Raw genomic sequence first — 18903 nt, 5'->3', positions numbered from 1 at the left:
GTAGTAGTATTGCAAATTGGTAAACCACAATCAAGGGGAAACATTATCTGAAAGTGGTTAGCCTATTATCCAGCTCTAGCATTCTTTAGCTCAGTCAGTGTTGTACCCTGCGTTCCAATACCCACACTTTCTGTTATTTAGTATGGTAGAAAAAAGATTTAGGATGTCCCAATTCGTGTGGTCAGATTTAGTATGCTTGAAAATACCCGGATGTCTACTACATCTGGCCAAGATTTTGAGTGTTGAAATCAGCATGCTATTTGGGCGATTCTGACAGTGCATCATTTAGCAGCTAAGGGGCCAGATTATTTTGACCAAAGCAGAGGATAAAGGAGTGTGAACATTTGCATGAATCAGCTAGCCAGAGCGCCAAACTCCTAATTAATTGAATATTTTTGCTGGAAGTGTAAATGTAGCCTGGCGAGACCATGATGTTCTCGCGCAAGCAACGCAATTAATTTCTCTCATTCAGATCAGTCTGGACTTTCTCTTCTCTCTGTGGGTAATAGCTCACCAAATGATGCCCCGGGCCAATCAGGGCCTGCGTTCAGACCTAACTTTGTTCCTTATAGAGGAAGTCAGCGTCTGATTGGTTCAATTAGTCGTCAGTCTAGCCTCGTGAGATCAGATTTATCTCACAAGCGTATACGTTGATACATGTTGACTGCAGTGAACTACATGAACCAATCAGGGGCTGCCTTCCACTAACGAACGGAAAGTGGGGAGAGTCTGGTCTGACTGCAGGCTAGATTTACGTCTACAAGAACCAATCAGAAGCTGCCTTCCACTAACAGACTGGGAGGGCTCCTCCCCATGGAGAAAAGACAAACTGATCTACTAGAGAGAACATTTTAGCAGTAACAAAGCTAGTGTCTGTCAGCCAGTTGTGCAGTTTTTTTTACCTCAAGGGTCCAAAAAACCACAGGTCTTTTTAAGATGCTAGCAAACAATTGACTATTTATTACATAGCAAGCCGAAATCAATTCAGTTGGCTTCCGTCTCAGACCATACTGTTAATCTGCTTACCCTATTAACGAAGCAATTGAGCTAAAAGAGGCTCCGAAAACCCTCCACAGCAGTGATGATTACTTTGATATTATATTATATAGAGTGATTTGATTTAATGTTCATTTAAAAAAATATTGATTAATGCTGGTTGAGGGACTTCTCTACAATGGCTTCTGGAAGAGAGCATTATACTCACTACTTACCCTCATGTTTCTATGACCACCAGTATGGCGGCCCCAGCTCCCTGTCCGAGGCCTTTCTCTAACCTTCAGGCTACAGCTGACCCCCTTTTATGCGGCTACACAATGTTATCATACAGTCTCCCAATCGAATGCATTAGAATTTCTGCTTTAATGCACCAAACATGGAATAGATGCAGCAACAGACAATGGTTATTATCCCTTAGCCCTAAGCTACTGTACATCCACTCCTGTTTAAAGGTCTTTTTCCTTCATCTAGGTCAGGTCAGCCATGTCACTACAATAATACTTTTAATTTCTTCTCCCATTGAAGGTGGGCAATCCACTCTCATCCACACTAATTATTTAAGTAATTGGAGGAGCTAGCTAATTGAGGTTGGGTATATCAGCACATAGCTTTGTCATGTGAGTGAAACATTGAAAATAATGTGACAGGTCAGAGTCTGTTTTGGTAAGTGTATGCCCTGAGGGACAGGGTCAAGTTGTTCATTTTTCGGTATATTCACTGCAATTCACAGCTGTCACATTTGCCTGGGCTCTTTTCTGTTAACTCTTTCTGCTGCAATGTTCTGTTGAGCTACAGTTTGAAAATGAGTCTGTTACAAAAGGTGAAACTGGAACAACTGGTGGTGTATTCACTATATCTACATAAACAGACTATAAGTTAATTATGATCATAGTTATTAACTATGGACTCGTTTGGTTTGGACCTATGAACCGGTGTGCTTTGTACACCACTTCTTTAGATGCTGTGCAATATGTAACATCATTCTAATGAGGCATTTTTCAATCTTACACCATAGTGTGAGATGCTGGCGTTTAAAGAGCATAAGTTAAACTGGCGGTATGTCCAACAGCTTAATGCTCCGAAAAGTTCTTCAATCGTGCAAAGGCACACACAACGTTTCAGGTGACACATTTTGCCTTATTGCCCAAGCTACAACATGGATGTGGATAACACCGTCTTTTTCTTTTTTTAAAACATGATGTGCTCACAAGTATTAATGCAGCACTTGGGGCCGACACCAACGTAAACATTTGTGTACATGTGTATATGTAGGCATATGCAATGTGTTAGTGATCTGACGCATGGCATATGCCTACACATACAGTATAAATGTAGGCATATGCCATTTTCATCAGATGCAAGTTTTAAGTAAATAACTAAGGTTTAAAATGCCTTTTATAAGAAGAGCATATCTGTGGGGATTAATCAGTAAACACTATGAATACAAATTGACACGATTTAGGTCTCAAATCCTGTGCTGACTCACCAAGGTTAATGCTGCCAGTAGCCTATATGCTTCGACAGCTCACACCCACTTGACGCTGTGTTTTGCCAGCTGTGTGGAAGTGAGACAGAAGCCAGGGTTTAAACTTCGCACTCTCTCTTTCTCTCTCTCTCTCTCTTTCTCTCTCATGTGTTTTTTCAACCTACAGTCTATTTCTGTCACTTTCCATGTGAACAGAGTACAACACTATGAATGCCTTCTAAGAGGGGCTGTTTGAAGATGTACACCATCGTTTCCATAGTTAAACAATATCGTGGCAGTTCAGACAACTATTAGCACTTTTGATTTCCGAAGTATCATACTTAAACTAGTTCTTTTCTACCATAACCTGGCTCTGAGTGTGAACCTGATAGGCAGCCAAATACTAAAATAAGATCATTAGCGATAAAGTCAACTGGTCTACCACAGATGTACATGTTCATCCTTTATTCAGTTAAATAAATCCACTGGAAATACAAATGTATTTTTCAAGTGACTATACAGCTTTCACAGGAAAACTAAGATATATGAAACTGTGAGTAAAAGTACTGAAGTCAGCATAATGTCCTCACCATTATAGGACTTAAAGGTGGAGTCAGTGATACTGGGAGAATGCTTGTGAAAATCAGTGAATATTTCCTCAGGATGCTCCACCTGTCCGTACTGGTATGTACAAAGGGTATGTAAACAAGTAAGGGCCACCGGTAGCTAGCAACTTGCCAGTTCACAGAGCCTGCGTGTGTGTGTGTTTTCAACAAACACACACGCGCACACACACACACACACACACACACACACACACACACACACACACTGCGTACAGGTAGTGGATCATGATGAGATAGTCACTGATTTTGACAAAACATTTTATTTGACCACAAGCCTTCTCCAGAATCGCTGATTCCACCTTTAATTAAATGAGACAGTTATGGTCTTTGTTGACCTGTTAACCTCTCTGCCTGACCTCTGGGTCAAAGTGTCTGACCCGTGCTCCAGTGACACCCATTCCATTGTCTTGTGCTAGGAGACATACTGATCTGCCATGTGTCTGCAGTTTGAATTGAATTAAAACTCAAATGACCTGAGCTGACCTGAAGTGACCTATACACTGACCACACTGTGTCTGAATGTGCCTGAAGTGGACTGGATCACATCCAGTTGAAAATAATCGCATTATCTGCCCCAGTTTGAGAGAAACACATTGTCCTCTTGTGCACTTTCCCCCTATGAGGAGAATAGAGCCAAATGCTTCCAGACACCGAAAAGGACCCCATACATTTTTTATTCAGCTCTTCAGCATGTTTCATCCTAGCCATAGCCTACTTTCCTTTTCACCACTTGGGGGGAAGTGCAGTTTACTTGTTGCTCAGCACGATATATCTCCCAGGTCATACATTAAACATGAGGCTATTCTGCATAGTGCAAGCATACACAGTTTATCATCACAGCCTCGCTACTGTTTGAAGCCTCTGAAACACTGCAACAATTCAAAATCTAACCAAGTATAATGCTCTACTTACCGGTCAAAATATATGACACCTCATTTAAATAAACAATCTTCTAAAAAGCAACATATCAGAGAGATATAGGGACGTGTGAGTTCAATAAGCTTTATTTGAAAATGAGTATTACAAGGTTGGCTGAACAAAAGCTCTCCCTCTTGACAAATGCTCACTATGAGTATTTCCAGCTAACTTCAATATATATCACATCTTAAAAATGCTACAATACATATAACTTAATAATCCTATTTCCAGTAACCTAGTTGATAAGATGAACTCTAGAACAGTGCCACAAATGTATTCCTTGAAATAAGTTAAATAACACTTCAAATGAAGAGAATGTCATGGACAAGTCAGGGGGAAGAATACTGCTTTTGAGACATCTTACCAAGTGAATTTTCACTTGTTCTATTGGCATATTTAAAAAAATAAAAAATAACATATTACAAGTGAAATAGCATATTTCTTTTTTCTTATTATTCCCCCCACATAGCTCATGTCTTCACTTATTAGGCCAAGGGGGATAAGAAGTGAGGATTAGAAATTAGATATGCATGGTCGTAAGGGATTTGTAACGTATTCATACAACACATAGGCACGTGCACACACCAAAGCCTCCCCCCACCCACCCACAATCTGACATCTAGAGCGTGCAGGTCAGCATCCTTACCTTACCCTGCCGGTCGCTGTGTGTGTGTGTATCCAGATGTCAGCAGCCAAGGTGTGGATCATGCCTCAACAACAGCATCACATTCACGGACCACCAGAGAAGGAGGAGGCAATAATCTGGGTCAAAACCATATCCTTATGATGGGGGGAACGAACGCGGTAGTATAGCCTTGGAAGAGAGCGCAGCAGCAGCACACGTCACGGGCCCACATGGATCATCCCAGCATCCAGCCACCAAGTCAAGTCACAGTCGCATCCTCCGTCCGTCCGCACATCCAGATGCAATGAATTCCAATGAGGGAGGGAGGGGGGGCAAATCCACAAGGTTCTTGCTTCTCACATCCACACGACGAGGAGCGCTTCCCGCTATACTATAAAAAACAACAACAACCGTGTCTGCCTGCACGACGCATCAGAGAGCCACAGCGGAAGAATCTGTACTCCTCCTCCTCCACCTCTTCTCTCTCTGCTTTATCCTATCGCTCTATTTCTGTCTTTCTCTCTCCGATGCTCACCCATATTTCCACTTCACTGCTCTCTCTCTCTCGTGCTCTGTGTGTGTGTGTGTGTGTGTGTGTGTGTGTGTGTGTGTGTGTGTGTGTGTGTGTGTGCCCAGAGGATGTTGAACATGTGTTTCAGGGTGGGGGGTTGGGGACTGCATGCTGACTTCATAGGTGGCAGGCTTTGCTTATAGGCTACACTTCCCACAAACTGATAGGTTAAGGGGAGGATGTCAACTGAAGGCTTTTTTTTTTTTTTTTTTTTTTTTTTGGGACAGTTGCATCAGATCAAATCTATAGCCGACTACTCGCCCTCTTTTTCTTCTTCTTGCAAATGCTCCTATTTTTGAAATCCAACATCTTAGCCGTTAGATGAGAGCGAGATGGCTGGGGAGTTGAGCCGTCTGTGGGTTATGGAGTGAAGTAAGGTAGAAGAGGAGGGATTGTGCATGGGATTTGATCAAATGGCTGTCTGCTCACTAAATAGCCCCGCAGGACTGGCAGAAGGGGGAAAACAGGCTAATAATATAAGGAATGATACAGCACATGAGCATGCTATGTTCCTACATAACACTACTGTCCTCTTTCTAGACAGACAAGACACACATTTATTTACATCAGCAGACACAGGCATAAGACCCAAGGGAGGCTTATTTATACTGTACATTCTTTGATATATCAGTGATTCTTGAGAACCGGGACAAAAGGCCGTCTTCCATATGTAACTGCTGTTATGTTTAAAACTAAAAATATTTAAAATTGTAGATATTATTAGGGATTAAGAATAGAATGTCTGGAGCACAATTATCCCCTTAAATTAAATTTTATCATTATTATGTCAAATATATGACACTTGTTATCTTCTCACAACGTCCAAAACAGTGTGTCCTCAGAGAAGGTTTCAATCTTTCATATGCAATTGAACCTATTACAAATGTACTTTATTGATTAAGAAGAGATTTTTTCATCAAAAGTAACACTAAATAATCTCTCATATCAATAAAAACAGTTTTTCTACAACACATTCATGTTTTATAAGGATTCTAAGTGGTGGGACCACTTTACTGTAAGTCAACATCGTCAGACATTTCATTATGTAAAATGTAATAAAATCAGGCGAAATAAGGGGCAGCTTTCACTTTGAAGACCCTCTTGTCAATACCTCTGCAGAGTACATTAGAGTCAGACAGGCTCTGATAAGTGTTGTAGTTTTAGAATATTTTACATTGCGAATCTTGAAAGTCCTGTGTCACAACCATGATATGTCAACACCGACTTACAAATCCTGAAGAAGTTATTTGACATTTTTTGATAATTTTATTTTCCTGAAGTAGTAGTAGTCATACTAGCACCTACCATCAACAGAAAAAACAAATGGCTACTAGATAAATTCCATTTGTTATGTATAAGAAACGTTAAATATGTCAACACTGTCAGACAGGAAATCTGACGGAGTTGACATCTGACGGTGGTGATAGGCCAATGACGGTAAAAAAAACAAAAGCTCGGAGGTTGTGTCAAAGCTTAGTAGCTTAGTATATGTTGGATACATAAATGTAACTTTGCCGAAACATAGGGTTTGTATTTTTTCAACATTGCACCCTGTTTTGTCCCACTTCTCAAGAATCACTGATATACGACTCCAGCACCACCCCAGTTCAGTTATAGTAAATTATGAAACCAGCCAAAGACAACACCAACTTTTTATTTTATCCATTAAAAAAGCAACTTAAGGTTGAGTCAGCAATTCTAGAGAATGTTCAAAAATCAGTGAATATCTCGTCATGATACGTTCTGTGATTTTGAGAACAACCATTCTCCAGAATGGCTGACTCCACATCAGCAGGATTTGGTTGTATCATTATTAACCACTATAGTCTGTACTTGCAAGCGATCAAGCTAGTCTAAATTACATTCAAACGCTTTCCCTGTCATGCAGGGCAACTTACACAAGGTGGAAAATACAAGTCAGATAAAGGAACAGGTTCCTGTTTAAATGAAAATTATTTAGCTCAAGGGGCCCCCCTAAAATGTGTGTTTACGGCCCTGCTCTACATTACACCACATTACACACAGCAGAGGGAATAGGGAAGACGTGGGAGGAAGACAGTGTGTAGGGAAAACAATGGACAAACAGAGAGAGGAGGGAGAAAGGCAGAGGGAGGGAGGGGGGGGGGGGGGGAGAAATGAGAAAGCAGCAAGACAGAGAGAGATAGAGAGAACAGAGCGCTTTGGAATATTTATAGAGGGCTGGAGAGACCGATGTAAAGAAATAAGCTCCTCTATTTCTGTGCTGTGACACACACGGCCGCATCTCGGATGGTACGCTGTCAGGCTAAGTCATATCAAAGGGATCCTATGGTGCAGCGTGCAGGGCCACATCCGTGTCTTTATGTGAGCAGATCGCACACAAATACATCAATTTAGTGCATACGCTTCGGTGGGAAAGTGCTTCTTAAACGGTTGCTGTTTATCCGCTGTTACATTTTTTATTAATTAATCAAATATACAGAGGCTCCAAAGTGCACTCAATCAAGGCAATGAATGGCAGTGTGACCATCATGAGATCCATTAGACTGAGCCACATAACCAATGAAGGTCATTTGGGAGGGAGGGAGAGGAAGGAGATGAATAGGGGGATTTCTGGTAAATATGTCATTCATTGGTTGTATTTATAGTTCTCTTTTTTTGCCTGGGAAGTGATGTGAGTGTGTCTTTTTGCCAAAGTGAAAATCAAACAATGTTCACTGTTAGCTGAGGGAAAATGAGTCTAGTCAAAATGGATTTCATATGCACAACAAACCAGGCAAAAAAAACAACATGCATGCTCAGGACTGTGTGTGTGTGTGTGTGTGTGGAAACAAGGATACCTCTGGGCTTATGCTGTGACCTAGATTAGGCCTTGATGCTCCCAAGCCTGGCAGGCTGTGTGTGTGTGTGTGTGTGTGTGTGTGCCCTCCATAGAGTAAATGCGTATGCGCGTTTGTTGAGATGCAGCAGAGAGTAGGAAGACACTAGAGAGGAGAGAGAGAGAGGATGTGTGTGTGAGTGTGTGTGTTAAAGGGAGCGTAGTGTTCGTACGCCTGAAATGAAGCTGCATGGCCGCGTTTGCTTGTGCGTCTAAAGAGCCTCAGCTGTATGACACACAAAAGAGGTGAATAGACCTCGCAGTGAGAGCTTAACCACAGCAGAAGAGCACACGCATTGGTGAAAATTGCACAGCCGGTGTGCCTCAAAGGGGCAACCTTATGTAACTCCAAATGAAGAAAAAAAACGGAAGACAAATTACACAACGTAATGAAAGGAGAGTTGAATTCAGACATTGACGCAAAAGCTCTACCAATCCCCACTGGATCATTTTGTGAATCATTCCTACATCCGTTTTGTGCGTGAAGCTTAACAGATTAGGACCCACTCTCTCCGTATGTAGCTAAGGCGGTTATTGGCTCTGGAATCCCTTAATTTCCTTTACATATGCTTTAGAATTAAGCATCTTATGATGCTGTTTTTTGGCTGTCGCTCACTGCTTCGCCACGTCCATACGGAACAAGTTATTTTTACCTAAATGACTCAAATCCATACATCCTCCTTTACTCCATGAATGTGATGCTATTCAATGCATTTCACTGGCCTTATGTAAGAAATGAGTGGAAATCATCTCGCCCCAGTTAATTCCTGACTTGTCCTCTGGCCAAATTCATCTCCATGTTATTAAATGGTCAATCCTGTGCATCAAGAGCTTACACTGTTTAGGACATTAACAAGAAAATGTACTTCGCTTAAATGGTTAAAAGAAATGATGCATTTTCAAAATGGGGTTGCTGAAGTTGGTTAAAATTCACTGCAACATGATTGCAGAAACGCTGCCAACATTGCTGGATGTTTAAGACCCAGTCCATAGAAATAGCTGTTTCACACACACAGATGGTGACTCTCGCTCAAAGTCATGCACAGTTAGGCTGATGGGGGGAAAATGATGGGAAAAGACTCATCAGTAAACACAAGTGGCCCATTTGCTCCACACAGGAAATGACACAGACACTTCAGACATTTCAAGTTCCACTCTGGGGGGGACGTAATGATGGGAGTTATGGTTTCAGTCTTGGCTGGGTGATAGGCTAGAGACAAAATGAAACACTCCAAGCTCTTTTTGTGTCAGATTAAGTAGGTACTGAGCAGACAAGTGTAATATAGAGGATGAATATTCAGTTAAACTTGATCACCCCCCCACACACACACACACACACACACACACACACACACACACACTGAAAATACAAGGATACAACATATTGAATTAATAAATTAATTTATTTAAGTAGTATTTCAAGTAAGAGGTTATCACAGAAAAGTGCTCATCAGAAAAATGAATGTATGAAAGCTCTCACATCTCATTAAATATGTATCCATACAGCATGTCAATTAGGTGAAATGCACCATACACAGTAGGCTATACAGTATAGGCTATATGTAAACAGGAGAGTGGCTACAGCTAAAACTGAATTACCAATGCAGTAAACAATTAAAGAAACATTAGCCTGACACTTCAAAATATAAATTGACTGTTTGTTAACAAGCTATGGGTTTCTCCACATGCTGAAGCAGTACGAGTGAATTTCTTTGTGTTTGCACAGGTTTGTGTTTTATTTGCCTGTCCAAAACCAAAACTTAAAAGGAATGGGTTTGGCTGACCTTTGCTTCAAAAGTTAGCACTCACAGCTAACTAGCTTCAGTAGTAACCTATAGCATTACTTTCAGAGCAAAAGGGGCATATCAGTCACTGCAGTAACTGCATTATTGTGTGGGATTGCAGGCAAGTCCCTGTTGAGGACCAGAATATCCAATGTGTGGGGGCAGACATGTTGCTATTTTAAAGTCAAACAGGCCTGGTCTGGGGAAGTTTAAACTCCACCAATAGCGGCTAAACATATCTAATAGCATCATTTTGGTTTGATTTCATCTTTACCTCTAAAGGTGAACCTGCCGCTTGAATATACAAAAAAGTATCAATGAATCTAACCTGTGTGTTGTTTGACTGAGTGTGTATTCCTCTAGTAGCCTACAACATAAGAACAGGGCTATGTTAGAATCAGAAGGCTGAGTTTAAATGACATTTGGATTTAATACTACGGCAGCTTTCTCAATTTTTTATTGATCCAACAATGAACTCCTAATTTCAATGTTAAAGCTGGCTCATTAAACAATCATGTGCATACTTAGGATGATTTTTATTTTATTTTAAAGCTGCTGACGATGAAGTTAACAATTAACATAGCAGTTTGTGTTAATTGATTAGCTAACTTTAGCCAACCAACTGTAACCCACAACTGTTGCTAGCTAAAACAACCAGCCAGCAACAGCTAGTTAGATAGAAATGAGGAACTTCTTCTGCTTTCTCCTGTGTGAAGACCTTTTGACCCAAACATTACAGAGGCCTGTATCTGCCACTGTTCTATTAAACTCCAATGGCTAGCATTGACAGGAAGCTTGTCCGTGTTGGTAATGGTAGCATTGAAGGGGCATGACTTAATACACAGTTTCATTGGTTTTGGCAAGGATTGTTGTTTTTTTTTTACATACGGAGTCTGCGCTGCTCTTTCCAGAACTCAGCAATCCCCTGAGACAGTGCTAACTCAGCCAGGCCCCTGCACTCGTGGGGGGTAAACCCCACCAGCGCGGTGCTCTTTGTACTAACCCCCTGCCTCCCTGCCAGCTCCGAGACCCTGGCTGTGATGAGGGAGGCTGGAGCATGGCAGTACGGCTGGCCTCCGATGCTGAAGGACGGCCACGTTTCAGCAGCATTCATGTGTCCAGGTAGGAGCTTCACACTTTCCACGTTACAGGCGATTTCCACAGCGCCTTCATGGGGCAGAGCCAGCACCTGAACCCCAGGCAGACCCCCCGCGCTGGACTCCCTGATGGCCAGGGCAATGCTGCGTCCCAGGGCCATGTCCTGGCTGTCGATGGTCACGTTGCAGTTCATGACGTATGGACTGGCCCCCACACCTGCAGCACACCAGCCCAAAACACACTGTTTGAACATACTGTGTGCCATCTCACTTTTCTTTCATTATTAAAGGTGGAGTCAGCGATTCTGGGAAGCGCTTGTTGTCAAAATCAGTGAATATCTCCTCACAATCCTTTATCCCTACTGTGTAGATAGAAATCCACTGATTATACACAGCCTAGGGTCTGTTCATGGATAATGTAAACAAAGGGCAGAAACATGCCTGTTTACAGATCCTCGGCTGTGTATTAGGGCTGGGTTCTCTTTTGAAGCGCACACATATGGACAGGTAGCGGATTGTGAGGAGATATTCAATGATTTTTCATGGAATAAGCCTAAATCTGGAGCATTTAGTTTTTTGATACTGCAGAAAGCAACAGGAAATGAATGACTGTAAAAGGAACAGATGAAGAGTTTCTCAAAGAAATAAAATATTTCATCCTTGCTTCAAAATGCAATGCTTTGTTGCTCCCATATATTATATAAAACAAGTGGTTATCTCTGTCCTGGTCTCCATGTGTAGATTCATTGCTGCCATGTTAAATTGGCAAAGAAACTCAAAATGTATGTATTCCTCCGCTGCAGCAAAGCAAGGGAAAACTGTCCATGCAAGGTTGGGTTACCAAGCGGGTGTGTACACCAGCCCCAGGAGGACTCCACATCTCACTGCATGTTTGTTGATTTTTAATAATTTGATAACTTGATATACAACTTGGAACGCGCCTTTATTATCGTGCTCACAGGATGCAAGTTATGTTCCATTAAATTACCACAAACTTGGGCCAGGTGGTTTCCAGCAGTACAACATAATGAAGCTAGTGTGCTGCGGGGTTGATTTGAACAGCGAAGAGAAAATGTTTTGCCCTGGGGCTCCATAGAAGTTAATCTAGCCATGTTTCCACAGAAACACAAAGATGGATTTTTTTATTAAACAAACTGTAACATAAACAATATTGATTTGGCTTAGTCAAGGGGGCTGAAGGCTTGTATTGACCTCAGATCAATTTAAGAATGTATTTTACCTGCAAATGTTTATACTGTAGACTGAATGTACTGTAGAGTGTATAATGTGTTTAACCAAGAAACTTTTAATAGAGTGGTTGGTTATCCAAACATATTACTTGACATTCTATGTTTTTACGGTTTCTAAGTGTCAGTAAATGTTTTTGTTGAAAAAAAAATTGTATTGGAGAATCGTGTTATAAATTCTTGAAGAGAAAACAATCGCGATTAACCATTAAGCGACAAATGGTGCAGCCCTAGTACAAAGAAATTCACCTGCATTGTGTGTAATCCTGGCAAAGAGACATTCTAACCTTCCTCTCATGCTCAAACATTAGCCTAAAGAAGCATGTGCGGCGTATCAACTAGGGATGTTAAAACGACTCATTATGTGCGTGTCGACGTGTCGGAGGCATGAATCGACAAATCGATCGATTTATTGTGCAGTGTTCCTTTTTTTTGCGGCAGCAGCACGTAAGCTAGTTGTGGTGCTGATAAACTGCGCTTTCCTTTAAACAACACTGCTGCCGCCCGCTGTGTGTGTTCAGACTTCATCTGCATCAAAGCCTTTTTGATACTAAAATAAGAGGCTTTAATTTTAAAAACGCTGTCCATACGTCGGAGGTGAATGTAACTTACTCGGCTGAAAACAGAAACCAACGGAGGGACGCAGCTCACTGTACAGTCCCTTCAGTCGCGCTGTCAGCTTGCCGACATGGCTCTGTGTGTTTATGTTACTTAAAGGCCTACTTCACCGGTTTGAATATGAAGGTGTATTGAATTCTGAGATCCTATGTAGTATAAATGTGCAAAAAAATTCAAATCGGTTCATCTTAGCCTGAGAAAAGGCAGAAAGAGTGTTTTTTTTAACCCTATATTTCTCTTTCTCGTGACATCACAGAAAGAGAAATATAGGGTTAAAAAAAACGTACTATGTAAATATTACTGTGATGTCACAGTAAAAGACATCACAGTAATATTTACAAAGTAAGTTTTTTTTAACCCTATATTTCTCTTTCTGTGATGTCACGAGAAAGAGAAATATAGGGTTAAAAAAAACACTCTTTCTGCCTTTTCTCAGGCTAGGATGAACCGATTTAAAAAAATTTCGCACATTTATACTACATAGGATCTCAGAATTCAATACACCTTCATATTCAAACCGGTGAAGTAGGCCTTTAATAGACTCGAGAAATACAAACAGATCGAGGAAGCCGTTCCTGTAGACAACGTTAACGGGCAGGATACCCACGGTTATCTATTTATCCATCAAACCACAGAGTTTTTCTGCACGGCGGCTCACTCACTCATACTTGCGAGGTCTCCCGGTGATCGTCACTGTCACAGCGCTACTCGCTGCTTTTCCCGGGCGGAGGCTTTGTGTGAAGGTGATTTAACATCACGGTCGTAGATGAATGTATAACGTTATGCTGCATATATCAGCTTGAAGTCAAGGGCGGGATTATCAGGGCACCACATCCCTGGATGGTGATGCTAATGATGCACTTAGCTTTTACAGTTTTATTGATAATTTTTCTGCTCAATGGTGTTTTGTGCCCCCAACTGAGTTTTAAAGGTTCAGTATGGTCAGTTTAGCTAACTTCTGACTGCAGTATATGTTGCACATGTTGCACTGCACTGTTGACCCACACAAGACATTTAATGCACATTGCAGAAATGAAGCGCCTGCAGCGCGCTCACGACCACACGTGAACTCGCATCACGGACGTCTCCCATGTCCCTAAAACATCTAATAAAGTAAAACACCCGATTTACCGATTTCTATTTTTAGTGTCGTCTTGAGCACGAGTCGAAAAACGAGCCGAGAATAGACACATTGTTCACATCCCTAGTATCAACTTTAGCTCTGTCTCACCTGTGAGGCCGAAGCGTTTCTGTGGCAGTGGCCCCATGTCGGGCCTGATGGCCAGCAGGTCTGGCGTCCTCTTGAACCAGCCCATGTCCTTCCTCCTCTGAGCAAGCCCCCGATGAAGAGGAGAGTCTGCCCAGCCAAACAGGAAGGCACTGGAGCCCTGGACCCGCTCTGTCAGCCCCTGAGCCACAGCTGAGCCCCGGCAAAACAAATGCAGAAAAAAAACAACGTGAGTTTAACAGCAAAATGGAGGACACATCGTCAGCACATGCACACATCGTTTCAGCAACAACACAAGAGAAACAGAGAGCGTGGCAGAAGCAGGGCACGTTCCAGGATCAGAGCTTTAGGGGAGCCTGGTACGCTTTCATCATACATTTATTTTTACACTATATTACAAAAAAACTGTGCATTTTAACATCACTTCTGACCTAACTCTCTCACCTAAACCTGGTTGATTTTTTTTTGGGAGGGAATAAGACAGATATCCCTCTATGGAAAAAACAGACATTCAATATAAAGTATCAATAACTTTTGAAAAATGGAGATTTGTGTGATTTTGACTAATGAATTAACAAAGACAAATATAGCTTTCTCAGATATATATTTTTCTTAAAAGCTTGCCATCTTTGAAGGCTTGTTACACATGCAAGCAGAACATGTTTTGACACCTCCCTATCCTATTTGGATGTGCAGTTTCAGCTAATACCAGATCCATCTCCATACATTGTGGCTCAACAAACACGGATTTCACAATAATATTTAAGAGTGACAGGATGAAATTTAGTGGGTAATTGAGCACCCCTAAAAAGGGGCTAAAATCACCCCTGTGTGGAAGACAAAACACTCCTGGGGGTGTGGGGGTAATGCAATTCAGACAGAGGAAAACATTTAGACACATGGACCACTTTACACACGCATGCATAAATACAGTGATTGTTATTGAGTTTGCCAGTTATTAAACTGCAATCACAGCACATAAGATTAGCATACAGAGTGCACACGTCAGGCATACGGGCCACATGCTGGGCTCCTTCTTAGCAACACACATGGCTCTGTGCAAGTCCTTTGGGACACTGTGAAACTAATCAACAGCACAGGAAATATGTCATATCATCAGCCACATTCCCATAGAAACCATGCATGAATTCATTACAGTATAATTACATACACAGTACGTCAGGGGAAACTACTAATATGAAATACTAAAAATGGAAGAAAGAACATTATACAGAGTTAAGGCGAGACACTGCAGGCTATTTTGCTTCCATAACATGTCTTCCTTTATACCAGTATGAATAAAAGGTTCAAAATGTACATTAAGCTGTTTATTTTAATAAAGCTTGTCGTGTTTTGTCTGTATATTTCTCCCATATAACCATCTTTAATGGCTATTATCTCAACATAAGTTTTTTTCCATAATCATTCTTCGCACTATTTTGAAGGTTATTACTGAAGGATTTGTTCACATGTTGTTAATTCTCTGATTTATGATACATTTCGTAAGAAGGCTGTATCCAAAATCTGTTTTCGTAAAATCGTTGGACACTTATATGTTATAAAAATTAAAATAAATCTTTTAACTCTGGCTTTATCCAACATCAAGGTTTTTAGTTTTGAAAGAGATGCCAGTTTAGGCATAACTATTTAGATATTGCTAAATGTGCACATTTATTCAAACATTTCTGCAAAAATTGTAATAAAACAAATAAATCTTTTAATATAAGTAATCAACTGGCAAAGCTGCGTGATATCTATAAGATAAAAATGTTTTCCCCTTTTCCCCCTGCAGAGTCTTGCCTTAAATGTAAATTACAGCTGCCTACCGCAAAGGGAACATTTGCAATTTCAAGTCACATCTATAGAGTGTCCTGCTCCCTATCCCTGTGTGCACACACTGGATGGTATTTTCATCAGAGCCACTGCGTACAGTCAAAACATGTTCATTCTCTCCTAAACAGCTGCCGGGTAAAATACAAAACTAGATAAGTTACGACTGTGCCCGGAAAGGCAAATGAACAGATACAATACAGGATCAGCTGAACCGACAGAGACATATTTCTAAGTGCACTCACACGCAGGCGCACACACACACACACGCACACACGCACGCACGCACACACACCATCTCACCCAGAGCCTGGCTAGCACACTCCTCCACTCCCACCTCCTCCCCCAGGGGGTAGATGGGTATCAGGTCGACAGCACCCATACACGGGTGGACCCCTGCGTGGGCGCGCATGTCGATCAGCCCGCAGGCTTTCTCACAAGCAGACAGGACCGCCTCCCCTGGAATACAGCAAAACTCACATTAAACATGAGGGTCAAAGCCAAGTTCTTACATGATGCATTAGTAGTTAACCTTTTCATATTAAGGTGGAGTCAGCAAAATTGGAGAATGCTTGTTGACAAAATCAGTGAATATCTCCTCATGATCTGCTACCTGTCTATACTGTGTGTGCGCCGAAAAAAAGATTCAGTGTTAATGCAAAGCCTAGGCTCTGTAAACGTGCATGTTGCTAGCTAGTGGGCCACCTGTTTACAAACTACTTTACTAGGCTGTGTACAACATATTTATTTTCAGCGTACACACAGTACAGACATGTAGCGGAATTGTGAGGAGATATTCACTGATTTTGACGACAAGCATATTACAGAATCACTGATTCCACCTTTAAATCAATCTCTTTTTAAATGTTGTGTTTTCCTTCAGCAGAAATACTGATTTAAATCCACAGAAAACTGAATATGAAAAACAGTAAAACATTTATTTAATTTTAGGAGCGAGAGAAGCACATAAAACTGTAAACGTGGACTGCGTTGTCTGCATTGGTGTAGGGTTTTGTTCTTGAACAACAATGCATAGAGATAAACTTTTCGCTGTGATCTTTGCGAAATATGTTCATCCGATTTATTTTTTTATAGTTTAAATCCCTCACAAAGCTTATTAAAGGATTCCCCCCCCCCCCCCCCCACCCCACCAAAGTCACTAAATCCCCACTGTAGAAGCATCGCTAGAGTAAGAGGTGGACTACACTCTTGCTGGCAGAAGCATGAGAATGAATGTATGTTAAAATTATATTCATAATTTCCAAAAAAAAAGGTTCAATACTTACTGATCAAGTCGATACTGGCCACAATGGTGATGACTGAGCGGTTGTAGTCGTGGTCATTGAAGATGTTCAGCACTGTGGTCCCCTCCCTTCTAACACCTGATGTGTGATTAATATGAACAAAAAAAGTATTAGTTTTGGTGTATTCAAATAACATTCAGATTAAGGTGTATTAAACCAGGTGAGACTTGCCTTCAGTGTCGTATAAGGCCGCCTTGGCCACAGTCTCCACCAGGTCTTTCCTGCGAGCCTCGGACACGTTGAGCAGACAAGCCACCAGTCGTCTGCCCACAGAGCTGGACGCCATGATTCTGCAACAGCAAAAGATATCTTACCTAGTCAAATAGCGAAGGATTAAAATAAGAAGTGCACTGATTAGACAGGCGGATTACTTGGTCATATACAATGACGCACGCCACTCACTCACACACACACACACACGCACGCACCCACCCACGCACGGACACGCGCACGCACACACACAAAAAAAGCAGTAAAGAAAGATTCCCTCTTGATCAGTTGCTAAGAGGTTTTGATGCTGAGTCAAAGGCTACTTGGTCTGGTAGCAGGAGCTTGTGGTAGCCAATGTGAGTTACCTTTAACAAACATCACATAGATATTTTCTGTGGAACTCAAACGACTGTCACTTAATTGACTTGATGAGACATACAATTGTTACAGTTTAAGCTGGTATCATTATACTATTAGTCACGTGTGGCAACATTTTAATGAATGTCTTATTATAGCCTGCCTTTTAAGTAGTATTCCTTTTCCCACTTCTCGTTTTCGTTGCACTCGCAATTGAAAACTTTACATATGTCACTAAGCGTGCGTGTTAATAACTTTATTGTTTGGCTATTTGGGAATAAGTGAGGCATGCTCTCTTTACTGCCTTATATTCAACTTGTCTACCATACACTGTCAGCTGTTTATTAAAATTGCTCATTCAACTGTCTTTATGGGGATGCCAACTACAGAAACTCTGTGGAGCTGTACTTTACCACAATACTATTATTAATAATAACAATGAATTTAAGGCTAGATTACCTTGATGCAATGAGTTTCCTTTCTATATCCAGACTGAATCGGACAGACAACTACCCAATAAACTGTTTAATAGTGTTAAGTCGTCCAGTGCAGCCTTTGGGAATTACTGTGCTGCTCAGTTATCAGTGCTGACCGACGTTCAGTTAAAGAACATGTTCAAAGTCCAAGCTGGAGGAAACAGTTATATGTGGCACGCAAGTCAAACACATGTGACATAAACTAAAGTATCGGTTCATAAAGTGTGACATACTTGCGTTCTCAGCACTGATATGTGCAGTGCATTCACTAGTGTACCACCACAGGGAAATGTGCTTTTCGCTGATTTCTGCACGCAAAAACCAAATAGAGCACGACAACGTTCACCACAAGTAGGCTAGACTTTTTAGCATGTGGAGCTACCGAAGATGAGAGTTCAGTGCAAGATAGTTCACTCCTGTTTCCAGCCTACTGGACACATTTGTGTTTTCTGAAGGACGGTAGTATGGTTTCAGGCAATACACATTTTGCATAATTGTCTAATATCTCCCTATTGGACATGTTTATTTATTGGTTTCTTTGCATGAATTGTGTATTAAAGTTGTTTTTTACTAAGTATAGGCTATTTTCACAAGAAGGCAATGAATACATTTTAGGAAAGGAAACATCCAAACCAGACAGCGCTGAGAACAAGGTCTGACCTTTCTTTATAGGTCCATGAGTCTGACACGCCAG

General features: G+C 41.3%; 1 protein-coding gene across 1 annotated transcript; it reads right to left on the bottom strand.

Annotated features, from left to right (window-relative positions):
* Positions 1–9617: 9617 nt before the first annotated feature.
* Positions 9618–18517, bottom strand: ftcdnl1 (formiminotransferase cyclodeaminase N-terminal like 1). The gene is made up of 6 exons (XM_080037789.1): positions 18443–18517; positions 17338–17456; positions 17149–17244; positions 16166–16321; positions 14036–14224; positions 9618–11156 (listed from the first exon to the last, which is right to left on the bottom strand). The coding sequence occupies exons 2-6, from the start codon at positions 17450–17452 to the stop codon at positions 10723–10725; spliced, it is 990 nt and encodes a 329-aa protein (XP_079893915.1). The 5' UTR covers positions 17453–17456; positions 18443–18517; the 3' UTR covers positions 9618–10722.
* Between the last annotated feature and the right edge of the window lie 386 nt (positions 18518–18903).

Source organism: Ammodytes marinus, assembly GCF_949987685.1.
Source record: "Ammodytes marinus genome assembly, chromosome: 12".
NCBI classification, from domain to species: domain Eukaryota; kingdom Metazoa; phylum Chordata; class Actinopteri; order Uranoscopiformes; family Ammodytidae; genus Ammodytes; species Ammodytes marinus.
The sequence above is the reverse complement of the archived record's forward strand: the minus strand, read 5'-3'. Positions and strand labels throughout refer to the sequence as shown.

Bases quoted from the DNA above. Each gene is read 5' to 3' on its own strand.
- ftcdnl1 (XM_080037789.1), bottom strand. From the start codon at position 17,452: ATGGCGTCCAGCTCTGTGGGCAGACGACTGGTGGCTTGTCTGCTCAAC. The intron at 16,322-17,148 runs GTAAGTATTGAA...GCTGTATTCCAG, and splicing joins GGCCAGTATCGACTTGATCA to GGGAGGCGGTCCTGTCTGCT. The intron at 14,225-16,165 runs GTGAGATGGTGT...GCCGGGGCTCAG, and splicing joins GTGTGCTAGCCAGGCTCTGG to CTGTGGCTCAGGGGCTGACA.